Source organism: Galeopterus variegatus, unplaced genomic scaffold, assembly GCF_000696425.1.
Source record: "Galeopterus variegatus unplaced genomic scaffold, G_variegatus-3.0.2 Scaffold2855, whole genome shotgun sequence".
NCBI classification, from domain to species: Eukaryota; Metazoa; Chordata; class Mammalia; order Dermoptera; family Cynocephalidae; genus Galeopterus; species Galeopterus variegatus.
Window position 1 is genome coordinate 325,539 of NW_007728966.1, and position 18,728 is coordinate 344,266.

An 18,728-nucleotide genomic window follows, 5' to 3' on the forward strand; every position below is an offset into this window, starting at 1 on the left:
CCCCCCCGCCTCTCCCAAGGGACCACGACTCTGCAGTCTTGCACTGGGGTTTGGAGCCCTGCCATGCAATTGCGTGCTTCTTGAATTCTCACAGATCTTCTCAGCCGGGCTAATCATCCCGCCCCTCACACGCTTGCTGCCAGCTTCTGGTGAGCTAATGGGTACCAAGTACCGTATAAACAGTCCAGTTTGAACTGTGTGGGTCTCTCCTAGCTATACTATAGGAAGCCCAACCTCATCTTTATATCACTAGCAGTAAGTGCTCAGTAAACGTTAGCCATAGGGTAGGCATGTGCTAGGAACTTTATATACTCGCTCTCATTCAGTTTCATTCCCACAATGATCCTTGGAGGTAGGTATTATAATCCCACTTTTACACATGAGGAAACTGATGCCCATAGAGGCTGAACAGCTTGCTTGAGGTTATAGAAATTAGCTGTGAAACTAGACTTGAACCCAAGCCCGGTTGACCCCCAAGACCTGTGCACAGCCTGTGTAATGGTAGGTTACTCCAGAGGTTACCCAAGCCTGCTTCTCCTGGCCAGGACAGGCAGGTCTCCTTTGCACTAGGCCTGCCGTTCTGGGTGAAGCCTGATGGTCCTGTGATCTCTCAGCTGGCTAATCACTGTAGGACATGCCCCTTCCAGGAGTCTTCCAGGGTGTCTGGGGACTCCTTGGCCTGGCCTCCAAGCCACTGACTCCAGCCCCTCTGTCTCCACCCATGAAGGTATGCCCAGCATTTTCCCACCTGCTCCCCTTTGCCCCTATGTTCACATCACCTGAACCACTGCTTTTCCCTGGAGGAACAGAGCAGGAGTGAGTGGTACCTTGAGGAAGTGCACATGGTCTGCAGCTGGCAGAGCAGCTGGTGGAGCTCGTGACAGGACCTATAGTGGCTGGGCCTCAATGCTGAGAGCACTGGAGAGCCATTGAGGAGTCTTGAGCAGAGGAGGTGCCCAGTAAGGCTAGCTCTTTAGAAAAGAGTGTGTGGCCCTAAGGGACAGAGTGAAGTCCTGTGGTAGGATTATGAGGACTTGACCAGGTCTCCCTGCAAGGCAGGGCATAGTGAGTAGTGGGTTTGCTTTTTGGAAAGGTCCCTCCAGTGCTGCGTGAGGGCTGGAAGGAGGTAGAGAGACTGGAGGCCTGTGGTCAGGCTCTGTAAACAGTCCAGAGCCAGCAGTGCAGAGGCCTGAGTGAGTCAGGGCGGTGGGTAGACTGAGATTTTAGGAGGTTGGATCACTGGGACTTGGACATCTAGAGGAGGGAGGAAATCAAGATTACGTCTGTTAGTGTGGGTCTGTTGTCAAATTACCTAGAAGGAGCCCTGGCCTGGGAGGGCAGATTTTGGCTCTCCCAGCTCGGTGACCTGGACCGGCCTTTCCCTCCAGGCCTCAGACCTCCCTATCTGTGAAGGGATTGGGTGAGGTGGTCTCTCCTGCTCTGACCCAGCAGTTCTGTGACATGACTCTGGCCCAGGAGGTAGGACCATGGTGTGGCCAGCTCAGGCCTAGTCTAGGATGAACAAATCTGGCCAGGTCTGCTGTGGTCTGGGGCCAGCGCCTGGCATGGCTGCCATCTGAGAGAGCACATCTCTGACCTCTGGATGCCCTCCCATCCCTGCAGCAGCTCAGCCCTCCCTGTCAGCTGTCTTGGTCTGGCCTGCCTGGCTGCCCTAGGTCCTGGCTCCATCCAGGGCCCCTGCTGTCCCTGTGACTGGCACTAGGAGGAGTGGCCCAGCTCTGGGACCCCATTGGCCAAACCTTGCCTCGGCTGCACACACCCCTACCTCCCAGGATGGCTGCCTGCCCACCTTGGGACTAGGAGGCCTGGCCTTGTCTGCCCTGATGTGGGCAGACTGCCTTGGAGTCCAAGGAAGGAGTTGGAGTCTGAGAGACTATGCCTGGGGCCACCTGAGCTCCTGTGTCCCCACTGCCTGTACTCCAGCCCAGGGGCTCTGCAGCCCTCTCTTAGAGGGGAGCGGGGGACAGCAACACTGAGGCTTGTCCTTCAGCCCTTCTTGGAGGAGCACAGTGTTTCCTATCTGACAGGGGGTCAGCCTCTGCAGCTTCCTCATTGGAACTCAGCTGGGCACACCAGACCCCAGGCAGGCTTAGATCCTGGAATCCTGGAACCAGGGCTGGGGGTACCTCAGGGGTTGGCAGTTCTTTCCCCAACCTGGTGAGTGACAGATGTGGCTCAGGAAGAGAGGGACCTTTCTCAGGGCCACACAGCACCTGACGGACAGGGCTAGGACTTGAATTCAAGTCTGTTTCTGATTGTCCCTCCACAAACCTTTGATGAGGTCCTACTGTGTGTCAGGCCTTCTTGGCCCAAGTTGTCTTTATGTTCTCAGTGTTTGGCTTAGGGCCCAGGTCAGAGAAGGTGCTTGGCGAATGAATGAATGAACAGATTAATGAGCGGATGAGGCAAAGGTCCTGTCTCCAGGCACGGAGAGTGTAGTGGAAAGGTAGAGTCCTGTTTCACAGAACAGGAAACAGGAGGCCCATGGGAGTAGGGATTGACCAGGTGAGAAGCAGAGAGAGGATGGAACTCAGGTATCCTGACTGCTGGTGCAGGGCTTTTTCCATCTTTAGTTTCCCCATCTGTAAAATGGGTTAACAGTCCTTGCCTCCAACCTCCCTTGTGAGGATCCTGTGAGGCAGTAGATGTGCATAGGCTGATGAAGCAGGGACATGAGGTGGGGACTTCCCTGTGCATGTCCACACCACCCAGAAACCCCAGACGCCTGCTCTCTTTGTTCTACCCACTTGCTCTCTGCATCTTGCCTCTCCCATTTCCTCAGCTCTCCCCAGGGCTTCTTTCTGGAATGTTCAGAACCCCTGGCTGTGGGAGGGGTTTGGGAAGAGTGTGGGTGAATGGAGTCTGCCTGCCTCCTCTACCAGCTCCTGCACCCAGAAAGCCAGCCACCCCCATCCACGTCCATGCAGGCTCCAGTGCACAACCAGGCCAGCAATGCCTTGGCATGGTTACCATGGCGATGGGTCCTGCTGCTTGGATCACGGTGGCCTTCAAGCCACCTGCAAGAGCCTGCAAGCTGGGCAGCCTAGCACCCCACAGGCCTGCACCCAGGCTGAGGGCTCCTGGAGCAGCTGCCCTCCTCTGTCCCCTCAATGCCCAGCACTGTGCCTGGTACCCAAGGGCTCTCGGGAATGAGCTGCATCTCTGGGAACCCACAAGCATTTCTGGGTCAGATAGCCCTGGTTCAAATCCTGCTCCTACCACTTAGGGGTCAGTGACCTTGAACAAGTTACCTTGGTGAATTTTGAATTTATTGAATTAGCTCTGGGAGCCTCATAGAGGGAATCATCTGAGGAGTACAGCCTCCAGCATGAGAGCCATCACCACCCCATCCTATGCTGTGGCAGTCCTGCCATTGGGTCATGATGCTCTTTGCTGCTGCATCCAGGCCCAGGGCCCTGCAAACTGTGTAGTGTGGTAGGTGGGAGCTAAGACTCTGAAGTCAGACCTGGGGTCACGGCTGGGCTTTGCTACGTAATTGGGCCTCAGATTCCTCACCTGTAAGATGAGGATAATCACATGCCTGTCTCATAGGTCTGTTGAATGGAAAAAATTTAATTAGTACATGTAAAGTGCTTAGAAGAATATGTGACACTTAAGTGCTATGTAAACGTTGGTGGCAACTATTACCACCACACTGTGGGCATTGGCCATGGGAATTGGGACCCACATGCCCATCTCTCCTCATTTTTCTCACACATACAGATGTGCCCAGCTCTCAAGTTCACAGTCCGATTAGGGAGGGAAGCCCAGAGAGGGGATGGCAGCTTGCCTCCCCTCCAATCCCAGGGACTGACAGGTGCGCCCCACTCTTCTGCCTGGGGAGAAGTGCAAGCCAGGCTCTGAGCAGAAGCCCCACCCCTAATTCATGAGTTTGAGGATTTTCTCTGCTGGTTCTCCAGCTGGCAGCTGCTGTAGCCCTGCCTTGGATCAGACAGCTGGTCAGTGACTGCCCAGAGCCCTCCCAGTCAGTAGATCCAAGTGCTGAAGACATCAGCCCTCAGCAGCGGCCCTACTTCTGGTGTCATCTGCAGGGCCAATGAGCCCAAGAAAGGGGCCCTTTGGGGATGAAATTGTAGCTACTTTTTGAAACACTTCCCTGGGAATAAATCCCTGGCTTCACTGCTACAGAGTCACTAGGCCTCCCTGTGTAGAAAAGAGGACTCTTTCAAGAAGGAAGGTGAATCTAAGGTCAAACTGTAAAAGGCTGGCCACAGCTGAAGTGAGCAAGACTGGATTCTCGGCATTATTCCTCTCCCCCCTCCCTCTCCCTCGGTTCCAAAGTTATGTTAACATGGAGTTGCTAGCCAAAAGGAAACTGGGCATAGGTGCACCCAGATAGCCCCCTGGGGTCAGACCATGGGCTGGAGAGTGGAGCCCACTCTTGGGGTGGGGTCTGGTGAGAGGTGGCCCTGGGCTGCTCTCTCCTGCCCCTCAGGCTCTGAGGTCTCAGGGCTGGGCAGACCTGGGAGACCCCTTGGTGAGCTGACCTCTGTCCCCACATGTTCCCCAGGGCTTTGCCTCTGTGTTCTCGAGCCGCACATCCCGGAAGTCAGCCTCACGTGCAGGGGACAACGACTTCGCCATGGCAGAGGGCGAGGGGTACCGGAACCCCACGGAGGTGCAGATGAGCCAGCTGGTGCTGCCCTGCCACACCAACCAGCGTGGTGAGCTGAGCGTCGGGCAGTTGCTCAAGTGGATCGACACCACGGCCTGCCTGTCTGGTGAGGCTGCACTCGGTACAGCCGTCCTCCCACCCATAGGCCCCAGAGAGCCAAAGCAGAGGCCTTGATCTTCAGATGTGGTCACTGTCCCCTCCGAGTGCCACACCTCTTCCTCATCTAGCCCTTGCTCACACTGGTCCACCTGCTTGAAATGCCTTCCCACTCTCTCAGTGCTCAGAACAGCCATCGCTCTCTCCCCAAACCTCTACAGCCCTGAATGGTGGTCCTGTACCCTTAGGTCCCAGGTTCAACACAGCACAGCCTTAAACAGGGCTGCTTCGAGACTGGCTGGAAAATGCTGTGAGCAGAGACTACAATTGTGTCTGCCGTACTGTGCTCCCTACATGGAGTTGAGCTGAACTGAGCTGAATTGATCTCACTTCATTCCCTTTGTTGTTCTTGAGTCCCTCCAACCCTTAGGGAGCTCACCGCTGGGTAGGGTGAGGTTGGGGGACAGAGAGCTGATCTGACTGCCTCCCAGCACTGTTTGAGAAACCCTGACCCAGCCCTGAGGGCCAGGAGGGGTTCCAGAGGGGCTCAGGCACCTGAGCGGAGTCTTTGAGGGTAAGATGACTCAGGGGAGGAAACAGAGCTGGGCAAAGGTACAGGCGCTCAAGGAGGCCAGGAAGTAGAACATCACGGCATGACCATTCATTCATTCAACAGCTGCTTACTGAGTTCCTACTAGGTGCCAGGCACTGTTCCAGGACTGGGGTACAGCAATGAACAAGACAGGCAAAAACCTTTGCCCTCAGGTAACTTACAGTCTAGCAGAAGGGAGAGACAATAGACAGAAACCAGATATTTAAAACGGGGTCAGGGAGTGGTAACTGCAGTGAAAGAACAAAAGAAGGCAGGTTCAGAGCATGGGTGGGAGGCATGGCCTTGGTTGTGTGGTTGGAGGACCCTTTGAGGAGGTGACATTTGAGCAGAGGATTGTAGATGTGGGATGGCTGCTAACATCTGCCTTTCTTCTTCTGATGCCAGCGGAGAGGCATGCTGGCTGCCCCTGTGTCACGGCCTCCATGGACGATATCTATTTTGAGCACACCATTAGGTAAGTGGCCCCTCCTGCCTCAAAGTCTCTCTGCTCTCCCTACCCTGAGTCTGTGGCCTGCTCCCCTGTCTCCACACCTGGTCAGTCTTTGTGCTGCCTACAGCCAGACTCAACTGACCCAAGTTCTTTGAAAATAGAATGGGGGCAGCATCTGGGGGCAAGAACCTGTCTGCAGGATCTCTGGGACCATGATGGGCTAGGAGCTGGGCTGTTGTTGGGTGCCAAGAGGTGGGTTCTCTTTGTCAGGGTGAGGTTTACGAAGTTGCTTAGGTCTGGAGTTGGATGTTGCTGAGACAGCATCATGGGTACTGCATGACTTTGGGGATGTCAGTCTCTGTCTCTCTCTGGGCCTCAGTTTTCTTTCTTTTTTTTTTTTTTTATAAAGATGACCGGTAAGGGGATCTTAACCCTTGACTTGGTGTTGTCAGCACCACGCTCAGCCAGTGAGCGAACCAGCCATCCCTATGTGGGATCCGAACCCGGGGCCTTGGTGTTATCAGCACCGCACTCTACCGAGTGAGCCACGGGCCGGCCCAAAGGCCTCAGTTTTCTTATCTGCAATTTGGAAGGGATTAGACTTAATCAGTGAATCCCTTTTTGAGCTTGGATACTCTCTGTGGGTCATCAGTCACTGGACTGTCTGGAGGCCCCTAGACAAGGCACCTTGGCAAAGCCTGAGCCGGAAGCTTGGGCCATTCACCCTTGCTCACATACCTCCAGGTCATTGAGGAGCTCATTATCAGGATAGACATTTTTTCTTTTTTTAATGGCTGTACTGGTTAGAAAGCTCTTCGTTACGCTGCACTAGTTCTGTCTCTCCATAGCTTTGCCCGTAGGTTCTTGTCCTGCTTCTGGGACCCAAGGAGCATGCTGCACCTTTGGCCTCGGACAGGCTGCAAGGGCTGCACACAGAGCTCTTGTCTCCAGACCTACTCCTAAATTTGCCATCAGTCCCTAGGATAAGTGCCAAGAGCTTTTGCAGGACTTCCTGGGTGCCCAGTGTGTCATGGTTAAGGAAGAGTTTGGCTAGTCCCTGTACTCAGTCATTCATTTACTACATACTTAATATTAGTGGAACACCTTTTCTGGACCAGGGGTCATGCTGGTTTGAGTACATAAAGTCCACTGGACCTCCATCTCTGTTCCAGGAGCTCCAGGTCTGCAGGAGAGGCAGGTGTAGAAACATCATCTGAATTCAAAGTGTGAGGTTCCATCCTGATGATGAACTCTGACACATGGGTTCTTTGTAATACTTTTCTAGATACTTTTTATTTTAGAATACTATTAGATTTACACAAAAAAAGTACCTCTGAAGGCAGTACAGAGAATTCCCATATGTCCCACACCCAGATCCCTTGTTATTAACATCTTACATTCGTAAGGTACCTTTGTCACAATTAATGAACCAATATTGATCCAATATTTGTAATGCCTTTTAAATGCATGAACTTATTTAATCCTCAGAACAACACTATGAGGTCATGGCTGTTAGTATCCTTATTTTACAGATGAGGAAACTGAGGCACAGAGAAGTGACGTAATTTGCATAAAGTCATACAGCTAATGGAGAACCCAGGATGTACTACCAGGGAGATAGTCTGGCTCCAAAGCCTTGACTCCTAGTCAGTGGGCTACATTTCCTGTATACCTGGGGGTGGTTGTAATCTAGGGGGGCTTCCTGGGGGATGTGTTCGAGCTGACCCCAGTACTGTCAGCACCGTACATAGCGACACTTAAAAGGCAAGGGGGACTGCGCCTGGGCCAGTTCTGGGTCTCTGCTGCCAACACAGAGGAGGAGCTAGGGATAGTGAGAGCTGGGGATGCATGCGTGATGGATGGACCTGCTGTAGAGCCCCACAAGTGCACGTGAGTCTGGGCAGAGGAGGATTTGGTTGAAAGCGAAAGCCAGAGAGGATCCTGGGATGAAAGGCAAGCTGGGGAGGGGCCTGGAGCAGGGTTGGTGGCCAAGAAGGCCTGGCTGCACCTGAGGAAAGCAGGGAAGGTTTTTTGTTTGTTTCTGTTTTTGCCATTTAAAAATATTTCCAAATGTATCTCTAAGGCCTAAAAACTCTTTTTAAACATAACCTCAACACCATTACCACACCCAAAAAAAAAAAAAAAAATTAACAATGATTTCTCACTAACATCGATATTCAGTGAGTGTTCATTTTTAATTTTTTTCTCTGGTGGCTGGCCGGTGCAGGGATCCAAACCCATGACCTTGGTGTTATCAGCATGATGCTTGAAGTGAGCCACTGCCAGCTCCATCCAGTCAGTGTTCGAATGCCCACACTGTCTTATGAATTTGTTTTTATTTTGTTTTGCTTTACAGTTATTTTTGTTATCTAAACCATGATGCAAATAAGGTTGCAATTCAATTGGTTGCTATGTCTCTCTTTTTTTCAATCTATAGATACTCCTCCTCCCCCAGTACCAGCCATCTCTCTCTCTTTCTCTCACCCTCCCCCTCTGTTTTTTTTCCTTGACATGTATTTGTTGAGGAAACCCAGTTACTGCCCTCTAGTGTTCTCCATCAGCTGGGTTTTGCTGTTAGCATGACTATGGTGTAATTTAACATGTTCCTCTGTCCCCTGAGAGTGAATTGGCTCTAGGGAAAGGCTTGACAGGGGTCAGATTAGTTTACAGGGAGTGCCTCTACATTGTGAGGAACACCTGGAGGGGTGTTGGGGAGCTGGAGGGGGTCCCCAGGAGGCGGGGAAGTGACCCTGGAGAAGGAGCAGTTTGGGCCTGAGCTGTGAGGATGGACAGTCAGGGAGGACGAGGAGCTCGGAAGTCCCAGTGGGTGTCCACTTGGCTTCTGGGGAAACTAGAGGGAGGGGAAAGGGGAGGAGAGGAAGAGTCACAAATTTCTCCTTTAGTACCACAGAAAATAGACTTTTGTTTTTATTTTGGCAACCATAGATGTTATTTTTCTTCTGATTTTTGATCATGAAAACTTTCGAATGTATAGAAAGGTTGGATAGTGCAGTGATCACCAGAACTGAAATTCAATAATTAACATTTTGCTAAATTTGCTTTATCTATATATGAGGTTACTTTGAAAAGTTTGTGGAAAAATAGAATTGAAAGATAATAAGAAAAAAATTGAATGTTTCCACGAACTTTTTGAAGTACCCTCATATGCACAAATACGTATATTTAACAATTTTATTAGCATATTCATGATTATAAATCATACTTATTCTTTATGCCCCTTATCCAATCTCTCCCCCTCCCACTCCTCTAATAACCATAGATTTGTTCTCTCCTGGTAGATTAACTGTTTGTTGATTTGTTGCCTATATGATCTGTCCAGTACTGAGACACGTGTGTTCGGGTCCCCACTATTATCGTATAGCAGATGCTTCTTCTATTACTCTGGACTGTGCTTTGTCGAGAGAGACGACTTCTTTTTTTTCCTGGTCTCCACTGGTGAAATGGTGTTTTTGGTGTGCTCTTTACTTGGTTGCGGCTGGGCTTGGCTTCCCCCTGCATATACTTTTTCCTCTCTTTCTTTCTCTTTTTTCCTGAACCATTTGAAAGTAAGTGGCAGACATCGTGACACTGCATCCCTCAACATGTCAGCATGTCTGTCCTAAAAATGGCCCTCCCCTACATGACCATTAGAACTGCTAAAAAAAGTGAACAGAAATCAACAAACGTCTGGTCCACGTGGGCTCATGCTGTTCATTGAGTTCCTGCTGTGGGCCAGGCCTGGTGCTGGGCTCTGCCAAACTTCCTCTCACCTGACCCTCAGAACCTCAGGCAGTGTTCATGCATTCTCTGTACCTCACACACAAGGAAATACACTCAGAGAGGCAAAGTGACTCACCTAAGGTCACGCAGCTTGGTAGAGTGACAGTCAAGATAGAGCTTGACTGGAACCCAGGCCTGCGTACCCCTCCCACTGTGCTCACTGTGGCCCCTTGACCAGCAGACCTTTCCTAGGCTTGATCAGGAGGCTGTGTTATTTGAGGAAGAAATCAGCACTGTGCTCTCCATGTTTATGAGCAAGGTGCAGAGAGGCGAAAGGACTTCTCAAGGTCACAGCAGTCGAATGGGGCCGCACTCCAACCTCCTGCTCCCTCCTCCCCACAGTTCATCAGCTGGGCACCCTCTGCTGACTCTAGCTGGGCACAGGGCAAGCTGGGGGGCTCCCTTGGGGATTCATTTGGACTTAGGAATCATTCCAGAGGGACAGGCTGCAGCTGGAAAGTGCAGGGCTGGTGCAGTCTATGGAATCAGTCTAGAATCCTAGCGCTTTTTAGCTGGGTGACCTTGGGCAAATAGCTTAACCTCTCTGATGCTCAATCCCCCCTAAACCTTCCTGCCAAGCTTGTTTTTAGTCTCAGATGAGGTAGTGCAGAGTGCCTGGCACATAGCAGGCATTCTTTAAATGTTTCCACTTCCCTTCCCACTCTGTTTATAGCCCCTTACACTTAGTGGGCATTCAATAAATGTGGGATTCATTAACTCAGTCAGCCTCTGTTTATGGAGGACCCAATCTGTGCCATGTGCTAGGCCTTAGAGAGTCAATGGTGAGCAAAACACATGGCTCTTGCCCCATGGAGCTTAAGGATTGTGGGGACACAGAGGTCAATCCACTGGGAGAAGTGTCGGAGGGTGAGCGAGCCTCACAGGGCTGCTGGAGGGCAGGGAAGGCTTCCCAGGGGAGGGGACCATTGAGCCAAGAGCAAAAGGAAGCTCAAGCATTAATTGGACAGCAGGGAGCAGGGGAAGAGGGGATGGATGAGATCACACCACGTCTCTCAGCCTCCCGCTGTAAAGGAGGGTGCTCACACTATCTTGCTGGCTTGCTTTGAGGACTCGGTGACATCACAGATGTGCATACGCTCTGCAAGCCATGACGTTCTGCCGCCAGTTCCCCCAGCAGAGGTGCTGTGAGTGTCTGAGGCCCCCGCTCCATCCCTCTGTCCCCTCTGGAAGGCTCACCTCCTGCTTTCCTCTCCCCAGTGTTGGACAAGTGGTGAATATCAAGGCCAAGGTGAACCGGGCCTTCAACTCCAGCATGGAGGTGTGTGGGGTGGGCACTGCCTGGGAGCGGGCATGTGGGTGGGTCCTCTACTGCCTCTCTATTCCTCTCAGCCCCCAGCCCAGGCCACTCAGACTTGCAGAGCCCTGGTCGGGACTCAGAGTTCTGAACCAGCTGGCAGGACTAGGACGATCCTCAGGATCTTCCTGTCTAACATCTTATAATGCAGGAGGGAAAATTGTGGCCCAGGAAAGAGAAGGCACTTGCTTCAGATCACCGAGCACATAGATTCCAACTTGGGACTTGACTCTCAGCCTCCTGAGTCTTCACACCTAGCCTCAGACCGGCTCTTTGGCAGCTGCATGGCTGTGGGACTGGAGGAAAGAAAGGCTCTGTGCTTGATCTTGGAGGCAGAGGGGCTGGAGCAGGGAGAGCATGGGGCTGTGGCCCGTTTGCTTACCTCCCACTGCCTCTGTCTCCTCATCTGTAAAATGGGAGCATGATTCCTATGTTGCAGGGTTGTTGAAGGTTTAATGGGAAGACTGCATGGTGATGCACAGGGCTCTGTGAGCTCTGGGGGAGGACTCTATTTTCCACCCGTGGACTTCAGACCCGGGCAGCTTCACCCAGCTAAGCCAATGGTTCCTGAGGGACCACTGAGGCTGGGATAGCAGAGTCCTGACTATGCCTGAGCACTCCATATATGCCCAGGGACCACCTAGGCGTGACCAGGTGTCCATCCTTTAAATTTAGCCAACACTTTACCTTTGCAAGCCCTTTTGTGGACAGTCTCATTTTAATCCTCTTAATAACCTTGCAAGAATAGGTATGGTCACTCCCATTTTACAGATGAAGAAACTGAGACCCAGAGAAGGGAATTGACTTGCCTGAGGTTTCCAGGGACCAGGGGCAAAGTCGGAACCTATCCTGGGTCTCTGGCCTCCTGGACCTGGTAGGTGATATAGAAATACCAGAGGCCTGGCCTGGGGTGGGACCTGCTGTCTCATTGAGCTGTGGGGCCTCAGTTGATGAGCTCTCTTTCCCCCTCACTCCTCCTACCTTACTCTTCCTCTCCAGGTAGGCATCCAGGTGGCCTCTGAGGACCTGTGCTCTGAGAAGCAGTGGAATGTGTGCAAGGCCTTGGCCACCTTTGTGGCCCACCGGGAGATCTCCAAGGCAGGTGGCGGGACCAGGACGCCGAGGCTGGGTGTTGGTGGAGGGGTTGAGGAGGGGCACAGCAGGGCTCCACAGCCCCCAGAGGAAGGCCCATCCCCCACAGTGATTGGACCCCAGGGGCCTCCCTTCTTTCCTTTCCCCACCTCTCTCTGCACGTCTCATGCGAGGATTCTTCAGGTCTCCCTGGTCGTCATGTCCTATAGTGACACCCTCCACCCATCCTCTGGGACTTTGCCCGAGGACCAGGACTGGGGGACCTTTGGAGGATGGATATGGTGGAGATAAGAAGATGGGGACAGAGGGGAGGAAGCCTGAGGACCAACCAGTAGCCCCAGGCCTACTGTGAGCCAGCCTCAGGCATGAGCTGGGGGCTGGGAGATGGGCCCTTGTGCTATTTCAGGAAACTTGTCCTGAACATCCTCCACCCTGTCCCCTGACCAACAGGTGAAGCTGAAGCAGATCACACCACGGACGGAAGAGGAGAAGATGGAGCACAGTGTGGCTGCCGAGCGCCGGCGCATGCGACTGGTCTATGCAGACACCATCAAGGACCTCCTGGCCAACTGCGTCATTCAGGATGGTGAGCCCGCCCTCTCTGCCCTGGGCCCCTACTACACTGAGGGAGGACGGGGGTCTCCTGGGGATGTTCACTCTCTGGTGCCCTTAGGCCTGCCTAGCCCTCTTGGCCTCAAGGTCTCCTCCAGGGAAAGCAGCATGTTTGGGCCTCTTGCCCAGCTGCCAGGAACTGTGAGGATGGAGTTAGGACATTTGAGTCTCTAGGAGCCAAGCTGTTTGGGAAGGTAGTATTGAGCTAGGCCTTGAAGACACTGTAGGATTTTTTTTTTCTGGTGGTTGGCTGCTACTGGGATCTGAACTCTTGACCTTGGTGTTATTAGTACCATGCTTGCCCAGGTAAGCTAACTGGCTGGCCCTGTAGGATTTTTTAAAAAGCATACATATAGGGCCGGCCCGGTGGCGCACTGGAGAGTGCGCCACCTGGGAGTGCGGTGGCACTCCCGCCGAGGATTCGGATCCCATGTGGAGACTGGTTCCTGCTCACTGGCTGAGCGCGGTGCGGGCGGAACACCGAGGGTTGTGATCCCGTTACCTGTCAGTAAAAAAGACAAAAAAGGAAAAAAAAAAAAAAAAAGCATACATATGTATTTTCCCAAAAAGATGTAGAATAAAAAGCAAGTCTCCCTCCTAGCCTAGAACCCAGGTCCCCTCCCCAGAGGCAATGCTCTTGCCTGTTTTGGGGTAAGACGTATTCCCTGCTTATTTAAGCATAGTATGTATTATTTAGCCTCCCCCCCTTTTTTTAACCCAAAAGAGAACACACAGTAGATACTGTTCTGTATCTTGCTTTTTCCCCCTTAAAGATAAATCTTCCCCACACTGGCCAGCTGCCAAAAAAAAAAAAAAAAGTGTCTTGGAGATTGTTCTCTATCAGTACACAGAGATCTCCTTTGGACTGGGAAGGGCTGGACAGGTGGAGAAATGAGGGAAGGTGTTCCTCACAGAGGGCACAGTCCGGGCAAAGGCCCGAGGGGGACCTTGGATTTGTTTACCAGTCTCCCAAATGTTTGAATGTGGGGTCTTCCTTGAAACCTAAAGGAGGCAATTTTAGGACAAAAAAAATTAACTCAGCTGCCCAGAGTGGGGAGAGAGCAGATAGAACTTGCTCAGGCCAGTGAAAGCAGCAAGCCCGTGGTCTGAATCCCATGTGCTCTGTTTATGCTGGGCTTGGAGGTCACGGTGGGGGGGCCCAGCTCTTTTTACAATCATCAAGACCCCTTGGATCCATCCATCCCACTGTGGCCTCCTAAGTCCCTCCTGTTCTGACAGCCCTTCACCCCAAGGATCCATCCAGATGCCATTGCCTGGCACCTGGGCCTTCGGGCTGACTGGTCAACCTTGGCAGTGCTGTCCTTTTACTTGCTTGAGCTCTGACCAAGCCAGAGGCCTCGTTGTACCCTGTGAATGTCCTGCCCATCCTGTCTCCAGACCTTGGCTCAGGCCACCTTCAGCTTCCCCTCCTCTCTGTTCCCACCCTGCCTGTGGCATCTTCGAGAGCCTGTGAGCCAAGTGTAATGCCACCTCTTTGATAGGCTCTCCCTGATGGTCTCCCCCACTAGGAGGGGGAGACAAATGGCACCCCCAGGGCCAGCTGGTACCTCATGCACATGGTGCTAAGTCAGAACCCGAGTGGGATGGAGTAGTGGAGGTCCTGGGGCTGCGTGTGGGGAGGGTCTGCCCTTGGGAGCTTTCTCACCTCCCTGCCTCCCTTCCTGCCCTCCCTGGACAGATCTGGAGAGCAGAGACTGCAGCCTCATGGTGCCAGCCGAGAAGACCCGCGTGGAGAGCGTGGAGCTGGTCCTGCCCCCTCACGCCAATCACCAGGGAAGCACCTTTGGGGGCCAGATCATGGCCTGGATGGAGAACGTGGCCACCATTGCAGCCAGGTGAGGGGGAGTGTGCTGTCTCTGCTGCCCCTCCTTTGCCCTCCTCCTTCCCTTGACCAGCTCGCTCGGGAGGAGAAACCCAGCTTGGTGTTGGCATTCACACTTCAGAAGTGTGGCTGTTCTGTTAGGGCAACCTGGGGCTTTCAGACCCAGACAACAAGAGAGAAATAGTTTCTTGTGAACTGGCCATTCCTTCCTCCACTCAAAAAGCCCACTGTGGCCCCCATCACCTACATGGGAGCACCGAGCCCCTGGCCTGGCACTAGAGCCTCCCCTTGACTGGGCCTTGCCTGCACCCATCCTGGTATCCGTGCTCCCTTCACATCAAGCTGTTTGCCATTCCCTGCTCCCATCCTCCACTTAAGCAGCCCTGCCTTTGCTCCTGGAGTAACCTCCCGCCAGGCATCCCTCACTATTCTTTGTGTGCTGACATCCTGCCCACCTCCTCCACAAAGCCACCTCTGATTGTAGCCTTCTTCCTAAAGTGAAAATAATTTCTTCTTTCTCCTATAACCTCTGTGCCTGTGTGGGGCTCCTTATACCCTAAATATCAGGGTATTTTTTATAGGTATGATAACTGACATTCACAAATTGGCACTCTCACACCTCCAGGCTTTGTACTCACTGTTCTGTCTGCCAGGAGTGCCCTTCCCAACCCACCTCCCCCCTCAGCCAGGTGGATTCTTCCTCATCCTTTAGAGCCTGTCTCAAGCAGCCCCTCTTCCATGTTTAACTTGTGGGAGACTGTGCATAGCAATACAATTTTGGCCAGTCCTGGCAGTAAGATCTCAGAGGGGGGTGAGAGTTTGGATGGTCAGGGAAGACTTCCTGGAGGAGGAGCACTTCAGCTGGGCCTTGAATGACAAGTAGTTTTGGGTAAGAGGTGGGCTTCCAGGTAATGGGAACAGCAGGTACTAAGGTGTAAAAGTTGGAAGGAAAATGGGGAAGAAGTTTACCCCAAGCCCTGTCCCAGGCTTTCTTCTGTCATTTCGAACTCGGCTCCTTTCCAGCTGTGCACACAGACCTCAGTATTCTAAGCTGTGAAGTGGAACTTAGTTCTGTGCCTCTGAGCAGAATTGTCAGTTATTGGGTGGCAGAGAGTGGGTCACAGGGTGATATGTGTAATTCCAGACTGGGTCTGGGGATGGAAGCGGGGGATGGCTGGAGCACTGGTGGCATTTCTCTTGTCTCCCACCCCTGCCTCCCCAGCCGACTTTGCCGTGCCCACCCTACACTGAAGGCCATTGAGATGTTCCATTTCCGAGGCCCGTCCCAGGTTGGGGACCGTCTGGTGCTCAAGGCCATTGTGAACAACGCTTTCAAGCATAGGTGAGGGGCTGGGGTGGGTGGGACTGGGACCACTGAGGGCTGAGGGCTCTCCTGACCCTAGAAAGGACCTTACTTCAAACCTGCCAGGAACACTTCACCCTGCAGACAAGGTCTAAACCCCTGCCTGGCTGCTGGGTCCCTTCACTATTACCAAATTCAGCTCTGACGTTCCCTCCTCTGGAAGCTTTCCCTGGCTCCCGCTGCTGCCTACCCCTGGCTGGGTCAGAGACCCTGCTCTGGGCTCCCTCAGCCCCTGTGCTTCCTGCTGTCCTGGATTGTATTAGTCCATTTTCTGTTGCTGATATCAGAATACCTGAAACTGGGTAATGTATAAAGAAAAGAGGTTTATTTCTTATGGTTTTGGAGGCTGGGAAGTCCAACGTCCAGGCTGCACATCTGGTGAGTGCCTTCTTCTTGGTGGGGGCTGTATATGGAGTCCCATGGCAACTAAGGGTATCACATGGCGAGAATGGCAAGAGAGCTTTGAAGTGCTCACTTGCTCTCCTTATAAAGCCATCAGTCTACTCCCTGATAGCCCATTAAACCATTAATCCATTACTCCAAGAATGGATTAATCCATTCATGAGGGCATAGTCCTCATGATTCAATCACCTCTTAAAGGCCAACCTTTCAAATACCACAATTGGATTTCCCACCCTCTTAACACTATTACAGTGGGGATCAAGTTTCCAACAGATGAACTTTTAGTGGACACACTCGACTCATAGCATGGATCATACCATGTGTTCAGTGTATCTGGGTCTCTCTCCCTGGCTTCTGGCTCTGGGCCTGGTACGCTGCAGATGCTCAGACCACAGGGCCACTTCTTGCCAGTGTTTGGTGGTTTATCAAACCCTTTTTCATCCACTTCCTAAAACAATTAGTCTCCAGAGTCCTTATCTTTGGAATTAATTCTGATACCTACTCCCAAGAAAGCTTACTTTATTTTTTGTTTTTGTTTTTTGATGGCTGGCTGGTTCGGGGATCCAAACCCTTGATCTTGGTGCTATAACACCAGGCTCTAACCAACTGAGCTAACCAGCCAGACCCAAGAAAGCTTACTTTAAACAAGCATATTTTTTGGTGATTTCAGACATCACAGGATAATTATTAAAGGTAAGGGATCTGGAGCCAGGCTGCCTGGGTTCAAGTTTAGCTCTACTTCTGACTGGCTGTGTGATATTGGGCAAGTTACTTAACCCCTTTGAGCTTTAGTTCTTTCACCAGTAAAATGGGACTTACCACCACTACCTCCTAGTTGTGAGGACTCAGTGAGGTGTTACTAGTAGAATGCCAGAGAAAATGTTCAGGAAAGGCCACCCATTGCTGCTGCTGTTATTATTAGTATTATTATTGTTGTTGTTGTTATTTGCAGTCTGACCAGCACACGTTCTGCTGCCGTGCAGGGGAAAAGCCCTTTCCCAGGAGCTGCAAGGCCTGGTTTCTAGGGCAGGTTCTCTTCCTGACTGGTTATGTGACCCTGGGCAAATTATAGCCCTGATGTAGGTCTCGGTTTCCCCATTTGTCCACATGCTGTGATCATAGAACCTCCTAAGTGAGGGGGAATGGTGGTGGCTGCTATTCTATAACTAATAAAGACAGATACACAGAAATAGTGGCAACTGGGCTGTTAGGAGCAGGGCTGCTACAGCACGTGTGAATATGTGTATAATGAACATTTTTTTCTAACTAGGCCGTCCCCCTCCTTGTTTGTGTCCTTTCCTAACCCTTTGCAGTTTGTCACTACATATTTATACTTTGCTTTCTTTTTTGTTGCCTCCCTGCCAGCTGTTAGCTCATGAAGCGTGGACTGGACAGGTTTATTCATTTCTGTGTCCCTGCCCAGGGTTGGACACACAGTAGGTTCTCTGTAAACATTGATGGAAGGGAACAGTTCTAGGTTTCCTGCCGGAATTCTGAACCAGGATTGCAGGCGTATGTGTATGTGCGAGTGTGTATGTGTGTGAGCATGTGGGGGGCCGTGGCATTGGAAGGTCTGCCAGTATGGAAGCCGCCTTCCCTCCCCGTCAGCATGGAGGTGGGCGTGTGCGTGGAGGCCTATCGCCAGGAGGCCGAGACCCGTCGGCGGCATATCAACAGTGCCTTCATGACCTTCGTGGTCCTGGACCCAGATGACCAGCCCCAGATGCTGCCCTGGATTCGGCCTCAGCCTGGGGTGAGTGGGGGCAGCTCCCTGCCCCACCCTCAGCTCCTCTCCCTCCCTCTCTTCCCATGAGTGGTGGGACCCAGTCCTGCCTGCCCCTCCTGGCTGCCTGGCACAGCCAGCTCTGAGTGTCCTGGTTGTGACTGCTGGGATGCCCCTTGTGCACAGTGGGAACATGTGTGTGGGTCTGGCCTGTAGCTGGGTGTTAATGAGCTTTTGTGAGCCTGTGGGGGTGGAAGAACACTGGTTCTGGGGTCTTCAGCCTGGGGTGAGTGGGGGCAGCTCCCTGCCCCACCCTCAGCTCCTCTCCCTCCCTCTCTGCCCATGAGTGGTGGGACCCAGTCCTGCCTGCCCCTCCTGGCTGCCTGGCACAGCCAGCTCTAAGTGTCCTGGTTGTGACTGCTGGGATGCCCCTTGTGCACAGTGGGAACATGTGTGTGGGTCTGGCCTGTAGCTGGGTGTTAATGGGCTTTTGTGAGCCTGTGGGGGTGGAAGAACACTGGTTCTGGGGTCTGATGGAACCTCACCTCTGCCCCATTCTGGTGGGGTCCTCTGAGAGCTTTCAGTTCCCATCTGTAAAAGGGGCGTTTCTGCAGTCCCTGCCTCACAGGGTCCTTGGTAGTGGTGGTAGTGGGGGCATATGGGATACTGACTGTGCCTGGCATAGCCCTGGAAGTACTCAGTAAGTGGTGACTGTCAGGATGATGGGGACAGGAGAGCAAGGGGCAAAGGGACGAAAGTCAGGGGCCTAAGTTCAAAGGCTGTCTCTTAAAAACTCTGCCTT

At 52.4% G+C, this 18,728-nt stretch overlaps 1 protein-coding gene across 1 annotated transcript in view; it reads left to right on the forward strand.

The window, feature by feature from the left end:
• The window catches only part of ACOT11 (acyl-CoA thioesterase 11), a 54,837-nt gene that overhangs the window by 27,160 nt on the left and 8,949 nt on the right, over window positions 1–18,728 (forward strand). Inside the window, exons 2-9 of the mRNA XM_008583223.1 lie at window positions 4,553–4,763; window positions 5,751–5,820; window positions 10,795–10,855; window positions 11,891–11,989; window positions 12,434–12,569; window positions 14,295–14,451; window positions 15,661–15,780; window positions 17,812–17,956. Of these exons, the coding sequence (XP_008581445.1) occupies window positions 4,553–4,763; window positions 5,751–5,820; window positions 10,795–10,855; window positions 11,891–11,989; window positions 12,434–12,569; window positions 14,295–14,451; window positions 15,661–15,780; window positions 17,812–17,956 (999 nt within the window). The remainder of the gene's footprint in view (window positions 1–4,552; window positions 4,764–5,750; window positions 5,821–10,794; window positions 10,856–11,890; window positions 11,990–12,433; window positions 12,570–14,294; window positions 14,452–15,660; window positions 15,781–17,811; window positions 17,957–18,728) is intronic.